We start from the raw sequence: 22,929 nt of genomic DNA, 5'->3' as shown, positions 1-22,929 counted from the left end.
ACTGGCAAGATGTGGTGAGCAAGTTGTTTTACGAATGACAGGGAGCCTTTATTCTCCCAGGTTATCAACTTGGCACTATTCACAAGAGCAAAAATTATTTACTAGCATTATTTAAAAAAAAAAGTTACACCATCTGCAAAATGGCATAAGTATTAGGGAGCAGAGCACAATGCTACCATTTAGTTTTGTTAAATTAATTTTCTGTATATAATATTGCATGTCATTATACAACAGGGATATTCAAGGGAGGCTCAATTATACTTCATTCGTGCCAAAAGCAAACTCCATAGTGGGCGGACTGCTTTGCATTCCACTGCTTTCAGTAAGATGTTGCATAGGCATCTGTCCAAATAAAAACACCTTTACAACACTGCAGGTTTAGAACGCAACAAATAACACTCTGCAAGAATTGAGGTCAGACATTATTCACCATCTGGTAACATTCCGTTCAAATTATATTGACTCACATAATAAGTAACAAATGCAGCACTTGAAGTAATACAAACAAACAACAAAGTAAAACAGTGCAAATATTCCTGTTAAACAAAAATATACCATGTATATACACACACAACACAAATGCACTGTTTTGTTTTGCAGTATAAATAGATCTGATTAAGCTAAATTCCTAAAACTAGTGAACTACTGACTGACAGTCCCAAACAGTTTCCATCTACTACGGAATACAGTAAGTTTTAAGGGTCAGATGACTATAGCTGGATATGGCTATAAAAGAGTATCAAAAGATTTCACTGGATGGATATTTAAAATATTTTCTCTGTACATCAAAGTTAATAATATATATACTAAGTTGGTATCACAAAGTCAGCTTGGGGTCTGATCATGCAAGGAGCAGCACACAGAAAACCCATGACTCTACAAGGAGTCTCAAGGCCCTGCCTCTGTGGAATGCACTGTAATGCTGCAAAACACTTAAGGCCCAATACCAGGGCCTTAAAAAGGGGGGAGCTTTCTACCTGCGTATGCAGCTAACATGTTGGTTTAGTTTCCATTGTCTTCCTCTTCTGATTTAGCACTGGAATTCTGTTTACCTGCTAATGACACATCTGTTTGTCCCTGAACTCTGTAATACCATACAATAAGCATGCTTCTAATGAGTACACAATAGAAGTAAAAATTAGAAAGGGAAGAGATGGAAACTTGTTTTCTGTTAAGGAAATCCTGATTAGGGGTTATTTGCATTTCAGCACTTTAAAACAGATTTTAAGCAAAGAAAATCTTTTTGGAATTAGATTACAGTAAAACAGACCAGTAGCACTTAGTTTGATCTGAAGTGGAACCCCCGGCATTAACCTCTCTTCAACTGCTATAGCCTCCATCTCCTTAATGCCAGGGCTGTGCTGCAACCATAACAAACAGCTGTAGCAAAGGCAAAAATCTAGAGGAGGAGCAGGGAAAAAAAAGAAGAAAAAAGAAAAAAGTGAATCACACATTATATTATTCTACATTTTTCTTCTATTCTAAATGAATACAGGAACACAAATGATTCAAAAGTTACCTCCCCCAGCCAAAATGCTTAAGGTAAGGATAGGTTTGGGATCCTCTGAAGTTTTCTCAGGAACCTGCCTGTTACAACCCTATGTTATTGCTTTTAACTTACTTGCTTGCTTCAGAAGACATTTTGAAATAGAATATGAAACAGAATGTCTGCATAAGTTATGGTACAAAGTAATCACGTGTGTATGTACACTGTGTATTTCAGTTTTCTCTTATCTAGACTGATCAAACATTAATTTCAGATTTGTTTCCAAGTGAATGCCTTTACCAGCAAATAACTAAGACAATATCCCTCTGAACAGCAGAAGTCTTTTTCTTGCAGAAATCCAGAAACAGCTTCAAATCTGGCCTCCTTGACCAGATAACCAGCCATTAGAACAACTTCCTGAGAAATACCAGGAAGTTGTTATTGCTCAAGAACTGAATTGAATAGATTTGAACTGAAGGTCATGCCACAGTAAACTTGTATACATAATGTAAACCAGAAGGAAGTAATGAGAAACTGAATTGCTGAAAAAAATAGTTTCTCATATTGTCCAGTGCTAACGATAGATTCTGTCTCTTAGAACACAGAATTCAATAATAACATAACAACACATCCCTTGCTTTCCATACAACTGTTAATTTGACAATTAAAATTTTGAATAGATACTACACCATAGAACTATCACCCATATAAAATGAACATATATATTTTTAATCACAGCATACAAAAGTAATTTAAAAAAAAAAAGTTAGAAACCTTTTGGTTTTTTCCGTGTAGATCACAGGACTGTTTTAATGAAGTGTTTCAAAGGACTACAATTTTTTTCCTGTATGTCCTGACTTTCTAATTATATACTTTTGGAAAAAAAGAAAAGACACTAAAGACTACAGTTATCTGATTCACCATTTCCCAGCATCTCTTAATTAAAAATACTGAGGCAAGTTACAGAAGTCTCCTCCTCCCCTTTCTTGACAGGGATTTGAGGGGCTTGAAGAACTGAATGCTCCTTTGGAAAAATAGTATGGAACTGGGAAAAGGTCTCTTGGAGCCCGCAGTATCCTGTTGTCAGACAAAATGACTGAAGTGACCATGTATTCAGCGAGATCTGAGCACAATGAACAAGGATTGAAGGGCTACACTTAAGGGCAGAATTTGAGACACTTGCTCAGTATTATAAAGCCCTCCCTTAGTTCAGGCACAGCTATGAGACCCCACCTCTGCCCTTGTGCCATATAGCCAGGGATCAGATGTGCTCAAGTGTGTTACTGGCAAGTGGGTAATGGTGAGCCACTCTGGACTTGGAGACTGACATGCCCACCTCACCCCTTCGGAGACTGGCTTGCCAAAGCAAAAGGCCTTTCCTTTTTATTCTCCTCTTCCACAGAGAATGTGAACCTTACACCTCGCGTTCATGTGTTTTTATCTTAAGATGAACTGAAGGTGTTTACTGTGCAAAATTTATGGTGTATTTAGTTTTAAGGACAACAGATATCCCCAGAGGGTTTTAGATGCTTAATAAATATATACAGTTCCCTGAAGTATGCAAGACCCTCTGGATGGTACAAAAAAATAAGAGCAGTAGTTTCAGTTCTTTAAGTTAAGCTTACTGGCACACCTCTACTTGCTCTTCAGGAGTCCAGCCAGGGAGAAAGCTAGAGCCTGGTATATTTTCTGACTCAGCTATGCACACCCACATCATCAGATACAGTGATGATGCAACTACAGTGAGAAAAATGCAGTCTGAGCTTAGGCTATCAATAAAAGCACTGTAATCCTTGCCATAAGAGGCAGTAGGGCCCTTACAGATAACTTTTATGACTGATGTAGTAAGTACCTATCCAGAGCTTTACAAGGAGCTAGTCCAAGGTTTTTTCCCCATGACATGTTCAGAACTATCTAAATGGTATAAGAAAAGCAACTGAAAGTTTGAGCACAGGCATGAAATTCACACCTGATGTTTTGATGAAGGCTCAGTTGTTATCTTTTTCTTCTATTCTAATAACGAACATTGCTCTTACAAAATATCTCTTCTAAAAATTACAAGCTGTAGTGATCATATATTTAAAACACTATAGTGAAGAGTAGCAACTAAGCAGCTATCACATTAGCATTAGCTTATTCCAATATTTTTTGCATGTCACTGTTAGGCACTATTTGTTGCTCTCAAAGATAATCCTTTCTCTCATGGCTCCTCTTTCTATTCCAGCTTGCTGTTAAGTTCCCAAGTTGAATGGTTGGCTACAAGGACTTACAACAGACTTCTGTTCCCCAGATACAAATATATGAAATACATACCGAGGCTGCTATGCTTATGTTATATTCATGATCAGCTAGAAGCTTCTCCTGTGTGGTGGAATTGAATTTCCGGGGAAAGTAATGCAGAGATGTAGTTGCTGCTTGCAGTAGAAAAGCTCCAAAATAAAAGACAAAAGTAACCCCATGGAAAAGAAAATCCTGAAAAGCAAATAACAGAATCAGTCTGGGCTGCAATACATATCTAATTCTTCTAGTCTCAGTACAAATGAAACCCAACACTGAAACATGAATCGAGCACTGATTACAATAATTTTAGATAAGCAGTGTTAAATCCATCTGAGAGCTTAACCTGGACATGTTTTCACAGCTGCTTGCAATTATAAGCAACTCACTAACTTCATCTATAGGTACATATGCTGACCTTTCAGATCACTTTAAAGCTGTTAGAGCTTACAGAACTCCCCCTTTGTACAGCTTAGATAAAAAAGAAGGGACATACAGGCCAACTTTATCACAATTTAAGCAGTACAATACAAGCTTGCAGTCCCCCAAATCCCTTCTCAGCTATAACCTAAGCTCCAGATGTCCCCCCCTCTATGCTTAAATTTTGCTTCTGTAAATGCCCAGAAACACCTCAGCCTTGAAAGAGCTGAAGTTTGCTTCCCGATACAAGCGGAATCCAAGAACTGAGGCATTTCCTCAACTCTCTCTGACTTGGCTCTACCCAAAATAGAGTAATTTGGAAGTACTTAATGATACTGTGGAATAAAATGCCTGAGACTTGAGAGGACAGGAGTTAGGATTTACTTTAAATATGCTTCTCTCCTGGCCTCCTCTGGGCGATTCCCTCCTCTGTGGTGAATGCTAGCTGAACACAAGGTTTAAACATCTAACTCTCATTTCTGGATTCTATTAGTGGAGGACATGAAAAAGCAACTCTGGTGCCTAAATCTCTTCGTGGGTTGTATTCCAGAGTCCAGTGTTCCATGCAGCAAGATCCAAGACATGTTCCATTACAGTATTAAAATGTCTAAAATATTCTTCCAACATCTTCTGTTGTTGAGTCTCCAAAGCTGACATTTGCACTCAGTTCCTGAGTCCATACAACATATACTTTGTGCCTATACCTATGCAGGTCTGCAAAAGCCATAGACACAATTTTTAAAATCATACAAAAGTATATGTATGCTTTTTGGTGATATCCATGTTATACAGTCTACCTCCAGCACTAATTAATTCTTTATACACTTTTAATTCACTTGAGTGCAATGGACTACCAGTACGCCAAGAGTGAGAGCTCAGGGTACACGATGTGTGAGTCCATCACAACAGCAGACAGCATTCATATGCACTGGAAATTACTGTGCAACATCCATACCTACTGACTGTCTTATATCAAAGTGGGAATGTGCTGCATTTCCCCATTTAGAGAATTGTTTCTTCATAGATGTGAGATTCTCTTTTTATTGAAAGAATTTTCTTTTCAAACTCATCAGTTGTTCCATATTTGATAGCAGCTAAAGCTACTTAAATCACACCCTAGTCAGTTTTGGTAAGTTACGATATAAGCTGCTACTACAGTTTCCCATTCCACTTAGATCAGGAAATAATTTTCTCTTAACTAAGAATCATTTGAGGTTAGGTCATAGAGTGTATTGCTTTTCTTAATGACTGCTAATTACTGGGAATCCAAGTTTTGGCGAAACAACTGCAGTAATTCCCAACTTCTGGTTTTCCATCCTGGCTGGGTTGGTTTTTTTTTTCCATTTTTTAAAAACAATTACTTCCTCTTGGAGTATTCACCAGGAGGCCCCACTGACATCAACAGAATTGAGAAGATAAGGGGGCAGAGCGTGGCTTCCTGACCTAGCTGGATAGCCTTTACGTGCTAGGCTTGCCAGATCTCAAGCATTAGGCATAGGACACACTCCCTCAGTCTCTAGCTCTGTTGTAATGCCTGTACCTCATAGAAAAAAATAGTAGGGACCTACTCCAGCATGAGAGTGCTGAAGCATCGGAGAAGCTGCAGTGCTCTGCTGCAGCTGGGGGAGGCACTTCTCCCCACCAGATGCTTACTGTCGTGGCTTCCCCCCACTCACTCGAGCTGGCAGGCAGACAAACACACACATCTTTCACGCTACCACCTGCATGCACCAGGTCAGACTGCATGCAGGTGTGTATTCACTGTGTGACAAATACTGGACCCCATATCATGACCTGACATACCCATTTCATAGCACAGGATTCCAGCAACTTGAAAGGTCTGTGTAAACGCATGGGTAGTCAAGGACATCCATTATTCTTGGGCTGCTAAATAGCTAGCGCGCAACTATGCCAGTGTTACCAGCTGTACGCTTTTGGCACCAGTGCTTATGAAGGAGCACAAATAGCTCTATGAGGAAGACAGTGCTGACTGTGTACGGGAGAGGTATTTTCAGAAGACAAACTCTTTCATTTCCTTCATTCTCCTGCCAAAGCCTCTAATTTCCTTCTCCTGGCAGCAATTCCAGTGAAGCTATGTAGCATCAGTAAGGTTTCACATTCATATGGTTATGGTTTCTGTGACCAAAAAACCCAAGATCTTAGGAGGGAGGGTTTTTTGGTTTTTAGTGATTGTTAGCATGGTGCCTAACTCTCCCTTGCCTCCACACTTGTATAATGATTGAAACCTCATACAAAGTGTATGTAAAACACTACAAGAACTGCATGACATTTTAGTTGACATCTAATTTTGTAAATGAGTGTGTTGTGAGTCAGGCTGTAAAGGACAGTATTTGTCATACCATCTGGTTTAATGCAGTGATGTACAAAGTGATGATGTACCTCCATAAGGTCCATATTTTCCCCCATCTTTTCACTGTGTAGCATCTTTTTTTTTTAAGTATCTGTACTGGTATCAATGGAGCTACTTATGACATAAGGTATTACTAAACGCAGGGCTGTCAGAAGCCCATGCTATTTTTCAAACTTACATTTAAACTCCTGGAGTCTTAAAACACATTTGTTCATGAATCTCTACATGAAGCTATAGTACTCCAATATAACTAAGCCATGACTCTTCCCATTTTTGACCTAATCTAATGACTTGTAGCTTCCAAGTTCTATTGTAAATTGAATTTATGAAATAGCAGAAACCATGTGTTTGTCTAAATACATGCCAACCTAAACCAAGGAGGTACGCCTTTTTATTTTATAGTAATAAAAATAGTTTTAGTGTTTCTAGTAATTATTTATTTGCAACAGAAGGTAAAAAATCCTTGTGAAGTGTTGCTAAGGAGTTTAGTGCCAACGAGTTACAGAACATTTGGGTACCTGAAAATAGTTGTCAAATGATCTATATAGTGTTATTTTTGTTGACAGCTGGATTTCTGCTACCATGTTAGAGATAAAATGATTCACTCTGCATTTATTTAAGATGTTGACTTAGTTATGACAGCTTTTTATATTAAGTTAGAGTCCCACAGATGCAACTTTTATACAAGTCAGTAGCAATTTCCTGACATAGAAAGTTTTTCAGTAATTTATCATATACGAGGGGACAAAATTAACAGAACAACAAATCACTGCCAGCATCAAATAGCCAATGTGTAAGACACACTTACACAACTGTTATAAGATGAACATTTGTATAGCATTTTCAATCTATAAAAGGCTATGCCTTCACCCAGCAACTCTTAAATACATGCATGATTGTAAATTGTCAAACAGTTTCAATGAAACCCAGGACACTATTAATTTACTTAAGTTATGCACATGCTCAAGGGCTTTGTTGCATCATAACTTGTGAGGATGTCACAGCATAAATCCCTGCAAAAGTTTCTGTAATTGTAACTCATTATTAGCCTAATTACTGCCTGTATTGTGCTGGAAAGCTGATACTATATGTATATGTATTCGCCATCAAAGTGCTAAAGTTTTTTTTAACAGAATCCAGTCTGTTACCACTGATGGGCTTTGAAGTTATCAGTTAGAGCCCCAAACTCATGAAGCTCTAAAATTTGCTTTAAAGACCTTTTGTTTTAAGGGACTATCCATGAATAACTTGAACAGATAAATACCCATGGATGTTGATACTGAAGCATTCAATTCCAGCTATGATCAAGAAAAGTGTCGATAGGATAACTAAGCCACATAAGAGGAAGGTGAAGGTGAGCAGCAGTTACAAACAGCCATACTTTAATATTTTAGAAGTTCTGGTCCTTTTGGAAGTTTTTTTTGGAAATTCCCATTCTGATCACAATTTTGGCACCTCTTATTATTTACTTCCAGTAATATAAGAGAGAGTGATACCATCTCAGGCTCAACTACTGAGCGCTAAAAACTTACGGTAAAAAACAGTTAATGACAACAAAGGAGTACATAAATTAGCAGACAATAACCTGAAGTATCCACGTGGTTGGTAAAAACTGGAGCCAACAGCTTCCCTTTTTTAATAGGAAGGTACAGTCTGTGAGAACTACTGGCACAAGCTGTAACAATCCATTATGGCAAGAATCAAGTCTTGTCTTCACAATGAAGAAAAGCTCAGCAGAGTATAATGATATCTGTAGTCTCACCAGCCTTCCTCTAAGAAAGATAAACATTAAGTCTCCTAAAAAGATGTTAAGCTATATCGTACTGCAGGTTATGCTGTCTTTGACTACCTAAGGTCTAACAGCCACTCACCAATGCTGCCCTAGCTTTAAAGAATTGACCCAAAAGTCAGCAGAAGACTTTCTTAGGAACTGGAGGAGACTTCATGGGTGCTTTCATCCAGTCCATGCTATCTTAGACAACCACATCACACAAAGTAATCACAAACGTATCACTTCCTTTACAATATTAGATATATCTTTCTACCCCTCGTTATTCACAGGGTGTTACTACCACTTCCCTGATAGTCAGAAAATATTTTCTGATTTCCAGTCCACAATTATTTCTGGCCAGTTAAATCAATTTGTTGTCATGCCTTGTTAAACTAGTCGTCTTCCTGCTGCTCATGCATTTTATGTGCTTGTAGAGGACAAGTATAATCCTTCAATCAGTTTCAAAACCTGGGCTCTTTCAGCCTCCATCATAAAAAACGGACCTGTAATTCCTCCATAATCCTTGTAGCCCCACTCTTTTTCCAGTTTTGAATGCCACTGTTTTGAAAACTTTCCGCTAAAACAGAAGGTCAGGCATCAAGACTTAGGATCAGTACTTCTCATGAAATGATTTTCAGTTTATAAAACAAAGGGAATCCTTAAATAAAGCAAAAAATCTTACCGTCTGGTTCCAGTTGACAGCAATTCTATTTGCATAACCGAAGAGAAACACACACAGGAACACAACAGACAGGAACCACGCAGTCACCGCTACAAACATTACCCATCCCTGCAGTAGCGGCAGTGGAACTTGGGTAGAAGCTACCAAAATCCAGACTATAGTTCCAAACAGCTGCAAGGGAAGGAATACAGACAATGAACCAAGAGATAACTTTTATTCAGTCCTTTCTGCCTAAGAACTTATATCACACATCAACACATCCTCAGATTACTTTTAGGAACCAAGAGGAAACACTTCAAAAGTACTCAGAGACCCCAAGGGCCATTCTCAGAAATGATAGGCACTAAGTGGGGGTAAGACAAAGCCACTCTGAAATTCTTAAAAGCTCTTAAAATAGTCTTGAAAATAGGATTTACAAACCCAGGTGACTTGCTTGCTGCTGCTGAAAATTTTACCCTCTCATTTTGAGGGAAATATAAGAAATGTGAAAACATGGTTCACACATGCGTGTACAAATCTCTCTATATATTCTAAGGTTAGCATGACAAGGATGTACATTAGATTGGAGTCAATCTCATACTGTTTAGTTTTGTAGTCTTAATCAGATGAGATCCAGAAAAAGAGATGAAACTTCATCCTCTTTTTCAATGTATTTGTAATAAAAAGCTGAAAGCGAACACATTAAGCAATAAAAGGAAAGAAAAAACTAGAATACAGAATAAGAATTATGTTGTAATGACTAGAAAAACATACAGCTTTCCAGAATTATCATAACCCAGGGAAGAATTCAGCACTGCCAATTTTCTTTTCAGCATACTGATTGCAGCGATTGAGTGGTGGGGATGCTGTGCTATGATGGGCTGATGGAGAATTTACGTACTCCAAGGCTTGCCTGGTTTAATCAGCTCTTGGCCTAAGGAAGGGTACTATTTCTCCCTGCAAATCCTGCCTCTTTATAAAAAAGGAAAACTGGAGAAGATCATAATTGCCATCTGAAGTATGTTCATTTACTACAGAAAGATTTAACTTCATAATCCAAACTGCTGCGTAGTGACAGCTACAATCAATTTCCAAGTAAGTTACTACTTTCCTTTTTAAATCCTACAGATTTACAACTACAAAGTCAGAGGTTACATTTTCAGATTCAGAGAACTTTCTTTTGAATCAAGGTTGGATGAGAGATACCTTTCAAAAGATGCCTGCTATAAAAATAGTTGGTTCCTCTCTTGTGTTACATTGCAGCACCATATATGTAAAGATGCATTGCTAGTCTCATTTCAAAACTCCCAAGGGTTTATGTATTAGCCTTCAGGTTGTTCTCTAGGATTCCTTTTTTAGCTGCTGTGAAGAACCAAACTTTCTCTAGTTTCACAAGGCTGCAGGTGCAAGTCTGTTACTCAGAAACCAGATAGTGATGGGCAGTGAGGAAGCAAAAGGGATAGCAGAAAGCGTCTGTTAAACAAAAAGCAGACACACACGAAATGTTTTCAGTATTCTGAATGTGCAACCTTGCAGACTTCTTTAAAAATAAATTTAGAAATCTACCGTAGAGACTGCCAATCTCAGCACCCACTGTTGCGCCATTTCTCTCATACTACACCTGTTCACTTCAACTCGGCTGCCAGATGTGTAATAGGTTGGCCAACCTAATTAACCTTCTGTCCCTACTGACTCAGGGCCTGATTTAGTGCCTGGACTTGTGCTCTGAGCTCTTTGCTCAGGTGCAGTTTTACAGCTTGCAGGGTGGGATCCATCTCACAGACTGGGACCCAAGCAATATTCTGCTCTGACCCCAAGGGAAAAAAAAATAAAATCAGATGAGTTCTGCCAAGGTATTATTTTTTTTCTCCTGCTAATTAGTACCACAGCTCTGCAGAGCCTCATACACAGCCTTGGCTCAAAGGTCCTCAGCCCTCTGTACACCAGTAAGGCCTTACACGCACATGAAATCAAACATACTTGCAGGAGTTTGCACAGGACCCGTAACGCACGCACACAGGCAAAAAACAGTGTAACCCTCCATGGTGGGTTTTTGGGTCTGGGACTCTGTGTGACTCGGAGTCCTCGACGGCTTAAACAACCCCCGCGAAACCCATCTCTACGGGCCTCCCGCTGCCGCCCGGCCGGGGCGGGGGGAAGCGCCGCCACCGCCCGGCCGGAGGTGAGCGAACACGCCGGGGCAGGAGGGAGGGAGCGGGGACGGGTCCCGCTGCCCTTCCCGGCATAGCCCCGCGTCCCAGACCCCGGCCCCGGGGCCGGAGCGGGGCAGCCCCAGGGGCTCCCCCCTGCCGCAGCCTCGGCCGCCCGCGCCTTTCTCGCTCGCAAAATGGCAGGTGAGGAGCCCGGGCGACGCGGGGTCTCCGGGCAGAGGCACGTCCCCCCCGGCTCCGGGCACCACCGCCTACGCGGGGAGGAGACGGGCGCAGGGCAGCGGGGCGCGGAGCCGCGGCGGGGCGCTGAGGGGAGGGAAAAGCGCGGGAAGGCCGGTGGCCGCCCGCCCGCTCGCCCCCCCTCCCTCCCCGCACTCACGATCTCCAGGAAGATGACGGCTCCCGAGTAGGTGCGCAGGATCTCCAGGCCGGAGGGCAAAGTGACCCGGGGGGGCGGGAAGTAGGCAGCGGGGTTGGGAGGCGGCGGCATGGACGAGGCTCCCCTGGGCAACATGTTGCTGTGGCGGCGGCTGCTACCGAGCGCGGCGGGGACGGCCGAGCCGCGGCCAGGTGGGCGAGGAGGAGGAGGAGGAGGAGGCGGCGGCGGCGGCGAAGGAGGGAGCAGGTGCGGGCGAGCCTGTGCGCGCCGCCCCGGCCGCCTCCCTCCTGCCCGCCCCAGTGCCGGGCCGGGCACGCCCCGCCACCTTGCCTCGCCTCGCCCGGGCCTGGGCGGACGTCCCCGGGGTGCCGGGGAGCGGACCCTGCCCCGCGCTTCACCGCGCCCGGCCGGGCCCCCGGGCCGCCCTGGACGGAGGCCGCGGCGGTGCGGGCGGGCAGGGGCAGTTTCGCCCGGCGGTGGGGCGGGCTGGAGGGCGCTGCGCGCCGGCCCGGGCCTCCCGGCTGCCCCGAGGAGCCGTGCCGTGTCCCGCCGGTGGCTTTCGGCTTCCCCGGGAGCGCTGTGAGTGTTTGCGCTGGAGCGCAGCGCTCCTCCTTCGCAAGTCCCCAGTCGGGGCCAGACAGGCTTAGGGCATTACCTTCTAATGCCAGTTTGCAAAAGGTTGTTATTTACCTTCTGGTTACGGATATTTGAGGCTTCAAAATTACGAGGTTGCTTTTTTTTTTTTAAAGGAACCTACAAGGTTGCCTATTCAAAATACCGAAAACATTTCGTGTGTATTTTCTTTTTGTTTAATCTGACTCAACTGAGCACAACTACTTAAAAGTAGTAGAAAATGTTTGTTTGATGTAAAAGTTTTGGGTAGGTGAGGGTCTAAAAAGGTACGTGTTCATCGGACCACTTACAATGTATTTTCTCCTGCTTCTTAGTATAAATATAATCCCCAGATGAAGGATATGGCATCATCCAGCATTTTTGTTTTTCCTCCTTGTGTGGCTTAGGATGGGGTGTCCTGGCATTGGGATGACTAAGCACTGTTTCACCTGGTGTTATCCCGTGCAGTGTTTCTGGGTGTTTATCCTCAACATATACAGCTGCAATTTTAAAGGTTACATTTTAAGAAGGTTTCATGCAAGTGTAGGCAGCTGCTCCGGAGGTTGAACCAGCTAGGGTGTTAACGTTGTATTCCTTTGTTTTTAGATGTGTGATGTTTCTCAGTTGTGCTTTTGTGATGACAAGAAATGCCTCAGCCTGAGATGCCTGTCTTCCCCACCCAAGGCCAAGCTCTAGGTGGGGAGCTGTTGGCTCCTCTAAACACAGCTTATCTGTGCTTCCAGCATACCTAGTAGATAAATAGGTTTGGGATGCTTCTAAAATTCAGTAATAGCCGCTTAGCTTTGAAATTGTCACGGTTTAACCCCAGCTGGCAACTAAATACCACACAGCTGCTTGCTCACTCCCCCCTGGTGGGATGGGGGAGAGAAGTGGAAGAGTAAAAGTGAGAAAACTTGTGGGTTGAGATAAAGACAGTTTAATAGGTAAAGCAAAAGCCACGCGTGCAAGCAAAGCAAAACAAGGAATTCATTCATGACTTTCCATCGGCAGGCAGGTAGGTGTTCAGCCATCTCCAGGAAAGCAGGGCTCCATCACGCGTATCAGTTACTTGGAAGACAAATGCCATCACTCCAAATGTCCCCTCATTCCTTCTTCTTCCACCAGCTTTCTGTGGTAAGCATGACATCCTATGGTCTGGAATATCCCTTTGGTCAGTTTGGGTCAGCTGTCCCAGCTGTGTCCCCTGTGCACCCCCAGCCTACTCGCTGGTGGGGTGGTGTGAGAAGCAGAAAAGGCTTTGACTCTGTGTAAGCAAGCACTGCTTAGCAGTAAGGAAAACATGAGTGTGTTATCAACACTGTTTTCAACACAAATCCAAAACATAGCCCCGTACCAGCTACTGTGAAGAAAATTAACTCTATCCCAGCCAAAACCAGCACAGAAATCATGATTTCTAAAGGAGGCAGAAGCAACAGTTTGTATTCTTTCTTGTGCTCTCTCTTTGTCCCTACACCCCTTGTAGCTGGATGCCTCTTGCACTCTTAGGAAGTAGGAGCTGTGGGATTGAATTCCCATTAGGCTAAGGAAGGTGCTGAGCCCAGCCTCTCCTCTTTTCTGAGTGCTTTACCCCATTGGTTATTAGATGAGATAATACTCCTCCTCTAGACCTATTTTAAAAGTGAACCTTGTGTCCCATCCATTTATCTTCGGGGAAGGGCTCCAGGCTCTGGAGGCACATGCCTACGGGTCCTGATTTGGGTGTGTTTTGGAAGGGAATAGGGTTCAGATTTGTGCCTAAGTGATTAGGTGTAGGTGGTGTTCTTGGGGTTGTGTTCTGGAGACCATATGTCCAATTAATTTCACAGTCTGGCCCTAAATCTGTTGAGACTGCCCTGCAGAGGCAGAAATGTGAGTGGGTGGAAAACTGGGTTGATCAGTTTATCAATTGGAACAAGAAATGTGATTATCCTTATCTTATACAGAAGAAGTACAAATAATACTTGGTCATAAACATTTCCATTTTTATTATCCAGCCACGCAATTAATCTGTGTGAAGTACAGCAGCACTGGATTTTACTGATGATTATGCACCATGTACAGTCATTTTTTCTTGCTTGTAAATACCTTTTGTTTTTACCTGCACATTCCTTTTAACACTGATTTTCTTGAATATTAGTAGGTTTTCACAATAAAGTCTAAATTTCCCTGTTAGATATACGTATACACAATGGATTTATGGCAGTACTTTTTCCTAAATCCTAATCGTTTCAATGAAAGTAGCTGTTTAAATTATTTTTACTGTATTTGGGCAGGATGCTCTACAGTGCCATGTGGGATTCTTTATACACTGATTCATACACTGTTTAAATCTTTAAAAATCTGGATTCTTTAAAAGATTAGTATCAGGAATGCATTTTTAAGTTTCCTTGGCAAAAACACATGTTTGTTTTGGACTGCTTTTTAATAGCATTTTTATGTACCTAATTGCATCTTGGCATGTTACAGGGTAAACTAATGATGCTGCTTCAAGTCCACCAGAGTCAACAAGTATACAGAAGTATATTGATTCACTGTACATAGGAAGGTCTGTCTATACAACCAAAAGGACTAAAAACTTCTCTTAAATAACTGTTACATAAAGTCCAAACTCTTTCCCCTTCATGTTTTTATGCTTATGGCAGACTAATGTAAAGTTGCAATTGTCACAGAACTACAAAACCAGTTGCTATAATTTTTAGATGATAAAAATTATTGATGATTTAAGTTCCAAGTATAGTGATGTAATATGTGCATATCTTTCATATATATAGAAATTAAAATATCTGGTTCTGAATGCTGTAATTCTCCCCCTCCTCCAAGTGACCAACCATTAGAAAAATGCATTAAATCATGGAAATCTGTAGTCAACTACTAGCCATCACATATAAGCTTTAGGGGTTAGAAGAGATAAATTGATAATTTTGAAAAAACATAGCCATACATCAGGTTGGATATGAATATTACTTATACAACAGTCCTATGTAGCAAGATTGAGACTACCTTTTGTGATGTATGGCATGACAATTCTGGAAGAGCTGAATATTTTTAAGGATACTAGAGTAATAGGTGAAAGTAATGTCAATTTAAGAATTCATGGTTCTTAATACCTTGTCTGAGTGCGTTATCAGAAGCACCTCTGGAAGCAGATGTAACTCTGCTAATCTTATGTCTCGTATTGCAGTGTGCACAAGGGTGGTCTGCCAAAATGGCAAAAGGAGTGGAAAGCTTAAAAACAGTAAATGACCGTAACCCTATTCTCTACCCATGTGGCTCTGTGTATGCACAGGCAGATCTGCGCAAACAGATCTCCCTAAGCCAGAGTGGAGCTGAGCAAGGTTTTTCTGGTAGTATCAGGATCTGCTTCTTTCTTCCAGTTACTTTCCTGATCTGGAGTAACTTGCTCCCAAAAGCCCTCTGTGTTTCTTTTAGATTTGCAAAACTACTCTTTCTTAAGAAAGAACACAGACTCTCTTAATCCCGTAGTTAGTTATATATTAAAAATAGAAAGCCCAATGTTGATTATATAAAATGCAGACTGTTTTGTTTATGGATGAATTAATTTAACATGCTCCTGGAAATGGCATGCAGGATTCTGATCTCATACTGGTGCAAAGTCAGGAGTCATTCCCCTTCAGCCAGTGAAATTAAATAGGCATAAAACTGCTTTGCATAAGATGAATAAGGAAACCCTTTAGCATCATTTGTATAGTGTATTTACTCAGTGGTAACAGAATTTTAGTGTCGTGATTGGACCGGTGCATATTATGAATTCGTGTGCAAATACCACCACATTGTTGAGGTTTCTTGGAAGGCAGCATGACAGTTTTTATTTTAACAGGCAGGGGCAGGCTTTTGATTGCATGCTGCCCCTTTTTGCATCATCAGACTAAGGGAAAAATAACTGTTGAAATAATTCGCCTGATCCAGTTAAACTGAGCTTGGGATGCCTGCCGGAAAGAGGAGATGAAGATAAATGTGCCACCTGTTTTGTCCACCAGTCCCAGGGATGGCTGGTTGCCAAACCAGTCCCCAGAGTACCTTAAAGCGGTCTCAGAGCTGCTCTAAGCACAGTGATTTCTGGCTGGCTCGTAAGGCTGCGGTGGCACTCTGGCTATGGCCTCTTCCTGCAGAAGTATCTTCTGTGCCAAGAGCTGTGAGAGGAAAGGCGTTGACCTGGCTACTTTGGCTCTCCACAGTCCCAGGATGCCTTTTAAAGCAGGGAATCCTTAGCTGGCTGGTTAAGGGAGTTTGAGGGTCTTTTCACACAGGCACCACACAGCTGAGAGGCTGGCGTTGAGCCAGAGACCCTCCTTGGTGGAGTAGGCTGGTGTTACTGAGAACAGAATGAGGTCTCTGACCTGTTCCAATAACATCATTTCCATGTTCCTAAGGATGCCAACACTTAATTTGACTTGGTGGCACTGCAGTTCTCTAGCAGTATGGTATAACATATAGTATAGTATAACATGCAGTCAAAGGGCCAATTCTCCTTTCATTCACACTGAGAAATTCCTCTTAGATGTGTGAGGGTGCAGCAAAGGTGAAAATGCAAAATCTCATCATAGCAGAGAGGAGGATTCTGAACTCACATGGTGCAGGAGGATGGGTGGGTAGAGAGGGACATGGCAGAGCAGAGCAAAGTTACCAAGCGGGAACGTGTTGAAAGAAGTCAATGTGCTGCTGCTCTTGGCATAGGTGAGCCAGCAGGAAAAATGGGTTGCATGGATTGTCCCCAGGCAGGGAATGGGAAAGTCACAGATGTACAAATCGGAGCATAACATTCTTGTAGATGAGGCATAAGTAAATGGCACTCTTTTTTTAAGACAGAATTGCCCAGGGAAACTGGTAGACAGACTGCATAGCAGCAATACTAAATGTTTTTTCTCCCCTGTCCCCCTCCTGCTCCATGGTGTAAAAGAGGAACAGTTCAGCTGGTTGCAGAGGAACCTGAATTCAGCAGCATGGGCAGGAGGACATACTGTCTAAGTGCTGCCAATGCAGGATGCAGCATAGTGCTGTGCCATTAGTACTGCTGGTAGCATGGGGCTCTTCAGTCAAGGCTTGACATACTAATCTTTAATCATAACATGTTAGCCTCCGATCTTATCTCTCGTTGGTGAGGAGTATGTATCTATTGTTTTGATGAACTATCAGTGCTGACAGGGAGTCACTTTTTTTTCCTCAGTTGCAGTTTGTTTGCTTTTTGGGTACTGTTTGTTTTATTGAGCAAATTCCTGGCTAAAAATCCAATAGAAGGCAAAGGATAATTAAAGACAATGGTGGCTTCATTTTGTGATGAATGAATTCAGGAAGGAGAAGCAGGGAGACATATTAAAATATGCTTGTATAAAAAAGCTCCGTAATGTTTTGAAATAACATAAAAACACTGCTGCAAAAGGAGTGAGCCTGTAGATTTCAAAGCACTCTAAGTTTATTCAGTTGTAAATAAAAAGGATTTATCTTAGTGTTAGAATGTACACACGTAATTAGGCCTTATCTGATGACTGTTAGTAGGATGGTAAAGAGCTGTTTCAATGTAAGTATGGGCATCATTAAGTGAATCATAAGTAACCTCTATATTTGCAGTTAGTTTCAGTTTGCTTGAAATAGCAGGGTCTTATTCTACTGGCATCTGTAACTACTGGAGTTATAAGGCTAAGAGGGAGCTCTTCAACAAGCAAATCACTGGGAGACCTGTAATCCTTTTGCTGCCTATGCTTCATATCAAAACTGTCTTTGACCCCATCCTTGAAGAATCCTATGCCTGTGCTGTTTACGAACTTTCTCGTGGTAGTTCAAGCTGCACATAAGCCAATGTAACTGAGCTGCTGCCAAATGAAGTGATTCTGTTCCCCCAGCCATGGTTTCCTTCTGCCTCTTTTGCATCAAAGCTAGTGACAGTGAGGGTACAGAGTGGTCCAGACCAAGGCAAAACTGTTCTTTTTTTTCTCTTCGCTTGATTAAGCTTGTGCTGAAATTAATTAATTTTCAGTTCTAACAGATCAGTTTAAAAATAAACACAAAACTTATGAACCAGATACACTGCCATGTTCTATATTCTTTATGGAATGTACAGTACATGGATGTTGTTGCAGTTTTAAGATGATAGACGGAAAGCCATTATTATGATTTTTCTTTTAGATAAGAAATGCTGATGCAGCCTCTAGAAGCATTCACATGGTCTGAGCCATGCTTCTGCACTTCTAGACACTGTGTGCTACTGTGCCTATATTAAGTAAAGGGAAAAATCAGATCATCACAGTGAACTGTTTGTACTGAAAGAATATTGATTTCATTATGAAATTCAAGTTGTTCATAAAGAGGTGTTTGAATGTTCTTATGATTTTAGGGAAATTAGTAACTAGAGTGTATTTTCTTGAGTGAAGTTTACAGTCTTTTACATCCTGGAGGACTCCAAGGGTCTCAGCAGAGATGAACGGGTCACAATAGATCAGCATTTGTCTCATTTTTTGTTATTTAGTAAGCACAGAGACACGTTCTGTAACCTTGAACTTCAGATTACGAGCTTGCCTGTCCTCTGCAATGATGAACTCCCACAGGGCACTCAGGTGTTTGCAGGAGCTGGGTGCCCCATACAGAACACAAACCCTATTTCTAACGCACAGTTTGCTGATGTCAGATTGAGAAATGCTGCCTGCTGATATGCTCACATCCTCTGAAAACCAGCCCTGATACTGATGGCAAGTTCCAAATAGTAACTGTTTCTGATTCACCAAGTGCTGAAGTTAGTGTAACACGTGAGAACAATATATTTATTTCAAAAGACCATGAGTTTGGGAAAATCTGTGGTTACTCCCACCTGCATAAGGGATTCCCATTCTGGGGAAGAGGCTGGAGGAATCTCAGCTGCAAATGCAATGAACTGACAAGTATTTATAATCAGGGAATTACTGTGAATATATTTCTTCAGGCCTATCTCAACTACTCAGTTCCTACTGAACCCAGCCTCAGGTGCTTTCACAATGTTTGGTAAGTTTAAGCATTTGATCAAGTAGGTTTTGATTCATAGGAAAGCAAACAGGTTTGAATTTTTTTTTCCTTTCTTTCATAAATCCTAAACCAGTTAAACTGCATTCCTGTTAGCCTGGCGTCCTTTGTGAAGAAATAAGTATTACACACAGTATGTATGCAATTTCTGGATAGAAAACAATCTGTGGTTCTGCTAGCATCCTTTAACTTACGAATCATTAAGGAAGTTGAAGTGGTTTGTGCAGTCCTCACACTGAGACACACTCTGCTAAGATGTGGTTTAGACTATGAAAAATAAGTTAAAGACCAACTATCTCACTTTCCCTTCATGATTTTCAATGTGAAAACCACAGAATTTACTCACACAAACAATGAATATTTTAATTCATTCATAGCTGCTAATAGTTTCTTGTGTTCATTAGTGTCTGACTTTGGGCTTTGTTTCCTGACATCTTTCTACTTCTTGTACATGCTCCTCTTACGTAGTGAGTGTTTTCATCTTCTACAGTAAATAACTCTTCACAGTGGACTTGCACATTGTTCTCAGAGATGCTGGAGGAGGAGAGAGAAAAGGATGACGAACTAGCTACCAGGAAAATTTTGTAGTTTATTTACAAGGCAGTAATTAAAAAATAAAACCAAACGAACTTAAAACAGGAACCTCCCTGTACCTTTAAACAAAATTATTCTTCTACTCTGGAATCTGATTCTGTATGGGACCTTATGTTCACGTATCCTTCTGAGTGTTTACAGTCTGTAGCAGTGCATTTCAAATACTTGCCTTGCCATTTCCTGCCTACCAGTAATTTTGTGGAGCTATTTAGGTAGCTTAAATTTTAATCCACAGGTATTTGGAAGAAGGATGAATCAGTGTTCAAAAAACGCAGCTCATTAATTTTACATAATAGCAAAAGAATAAATAGGTCAGTATTCTGTGCATTATTTTACTAATAGGATAGTCTAATTACTGTGTAGTTAGTGTTTATAGGGTACTTTGAGGATGTAATTTTTTGTACAGGACTAATGTTGTGTTCATACACTTCTACATCTAGCTATACTTGGAAAGAAATAACCTTGCATGAAATCCTTTTGGGTTTCTGGTGCACAGTGAAAGAAACTAGTGTGGGATTTAGCTGACCAAGTGCCTGTGTGTATCTCTGAGCTACCTGGCTAGACCTCCACTACAAAGAGGAAAGAAACTGCCACATTTGAGGAAAAATTTGTTTCATACTAAAGTAGGTATCTGAAAATAGAGCATATGAATCATTTGTGTCTTCTTGACTGCAAGCGAAGTTTATGGAGGTTGGGCCTGATGTGGACATCTACCTTGACGATAACTAAAGTTAGGTGAGTGAAATCCCTGGTCCAAACTAGTTCGGTGTTTTTTGCAGTGATTTGGAAGTAAGTACAAAGGCTGCTTAAAATGAGTCAAAAGCCTGGGCTGGTTGGTTGAAGGGACTGACTCGATGTAACTTGAAGAGACTGTGTATGCCATATACATACGTACTTTGTTCCAAGCATATTTGACATAGGGAGTGAAAAATGTTGTTAAGCTCTTTTTCTTTGCCCTCCAAGTCTGTGTTTTTCTTTCTGTCAAAGCCTAGCAGAATAAGTTCCTAGAGTAAACCCATCCAGGCCTGAAGCTGTATCAGTCTGCCCTAGCTTCCTTACAGAGACTTCTGAGCTTCTCAGCCACTCTTCTGGTCAGTAGTGCAAGTGGTATCTCTGAAGCTGAGTCACAGTCTCACATGGTCTGTGGTAAGGTGAACACAAAGCAAATATAAGACCTTCCTCCCTTCTTGGATCTTTGGCAGACACAAAGCTCTCTCCAGCTTCCCTCACACTAAACTGATTGTCTTCTGCTGAGAGTCCTTGCAGCTCCACAGAAGCAGTTGTTCAGGTGATCAGTGGAATCCACATCTACCCACATTTTGGCTGCCCAATACTGAATGGCACACTTTACCTCAAATGTAAACAACTTCTTTCCTTCCAGGGACATCTTTGCATGTCCCAGTCTGGCTCTTCTCCAGAAAATCTTTATTTTCAGGTTTTTCCTAACTTTATTAGTCAAAAAATGAAAACATCTTTCACGGTGTAGGATGGTGTTGTGTCCGTACAAGTCTTTCTCCAGCTCCTTCCCTCAGAATTGGTCTTCCGGATGGACCAATGCAGGGCTGTGCTTCTGAGGGGGTCTCTTCAACCTTCTCCAAATCTCACCTCTACTTCCCATTTTTTGCTGTCCATACAAGCAGCTGGCCCTCATTTCCAGCTTTTCTAGTAAGCCTCACCTCCATTGGAATAGGAACTGGCTAATACCCTTCTCCATGCACAGAAAAAATTACCTGTCTGCAATGACCAAAAGGGGATGAATATAGGGACTGATGATAGCATATGCAGTGTGACATCTCTAAGTTACAAATCAGATCCTTGTGTGTTGGGAGGAACCATGGCCTGAACCCTCAGAAGTTAATGAGTTATGTGTAATTGGAACAACTGGGGAGGATAAGCAAGGATACCTATCTTTATTCCATAACCTTCCCTCCTCTGCTTCCCAAAATCTCATGGCTATTTGCATAGTTCTGATGTAGAGTTCTTCTGCTATCATTATTAATATTATTATTATTATTATTATTATCTTGTTTTCTCTTTTATGAGAGTCTTTTAATGGCATGGCATGCACAGTCATTACCATGTGTCACACACTGTCCTGTCCAAGGAGAAAACAGTGCAGTGCAGTCATATACATTCCTTGCTTAAACTTTAATGGGTCCACTGGTATGTGCCTACACTGGAAAATGTTCATATCTGAGAAAGTAGGAATGGAAAAAGTGTGCCTTTCACAAGGAAAGGCTTGTAATTGTCCTTGGTTCTGCAGAAAATTTCTGCTTCTTCAGTTCCTGAGAAAGCTCGCTCTCTCTTGCATATGTGAACTTGCAGAAAGGTATGTAATTCAGATTTCTTTTTGGACCTACTGACAACCTTTTAGATTTCCTCTGACAAGCTTTAAAGCATTTTCAAGACCCAGAAATTGGCTCACAGTGGGAAATAAATTCCTCAGTTCACATGCTAAGCATCCGCCAACTCTGTATTCACATTTTTCTGCACAGTTTTATTTAATCTTCTACTGACTGACTGATCATCATTGTTGCTCCTTCCACCCTCCACATGGTAGAGTGTTCCACGTGCTCAGGGAATGTTGTGGGGCAACTGATATAAAGACTTCTATTGTATGACGTTGGGAAAATTAGCATCTCTTGCTAGACAGTTCACTGCTGAGAGGTTAATAAGATAGCAAAGGCTTGAAACATCTAGTAAGGGAAAAAATGAACAGGACATTCATGACTGAAATCTGTTTCCAAAAAGACATTACTTACATTTGTTGTACTCAAGGACTGAACTATGTCTGCAACAATAAGACCAAAGTAATAATTGGCATCTTTTAAATAATTGGCTACTTTTTAAAAGTTATGCCTGTTTTGTAAAATGCATAAGCAAGGACAAATGCAGCTCTTATCTGGGTGGAAGGGAAAGATATATAATGAAAATGCATAGTATGAGAAGGTTATGGCTCTGCAGATGTGCCCATGCTGTACTGCATCATACCAACGAGGAGCTACAGCCCCTTTACTGCCCCAACATCTGTAGATCTGCACTTGATTAGGCACAGGACTTCCATGGGATTTAAGCATAGGTATAGCACTGAGGATGTTAAGGGACTTAGGGATTCAGAAATCAGAAATGCACATGATCGCACACACTTCCCAGCCACAGAGAGTTCTGTGTAGTTAGCG

General features: G+C 41.4%; 1 protein-coding gene across 1 annotated transcript; it reads right to left on the bottom strand.

Moving 5' to 3' along the window:
* Nucleotides 1–415: 415 nt before the first annotated feature.
* Nucleotides 416–12,003, bottom strand: MAL2 (mal, T cell differentiation protein 2). Its single transcript, XM_052788451.1, has 4 exons — nt 11,537–12,003; nt 9,008–9,178; nt 3,800–3,958; nt 416–1,399 (listed from the first exon to the last, which is right to left on the bottom strand). The coding sequence occupies exons 1-4, from the start codon at nt 11,669–11,671 to the stop codon at nt 1,328–1,330; spliced, it is 537 nt and encodes a 178-aa protein (XP_052644411.1). The 5' UTR covers nt 11,672–12,003; the 3' UTR covers nt 416–1,327.
* Between the last annotated feature and the right edge of the window lie 10,926 nt (nt 12,004–22,929).

The sequence above is a fragment of the Harpia harpyja genome, chromosome 5 (genome assembly GCF_026419915.1).
Source record: "Harpia harpyja isolate bHarHar1 chromosome 5, bHarHar1 primary haplotype, whole genome shotgun sequence".
Taxonomy (NCBI): domain Eukaryota; kingdom Metazoa; phylum Chordata; class Aves; order Accipitriformes; family Accipitridae; genus Harpia; species Harpia harpyja.
The sequence above is the reverse complement of the archived record's forward strand: the minus strand, read 5'-3'. Positions and strand labels throughout refer to the sequence as shown.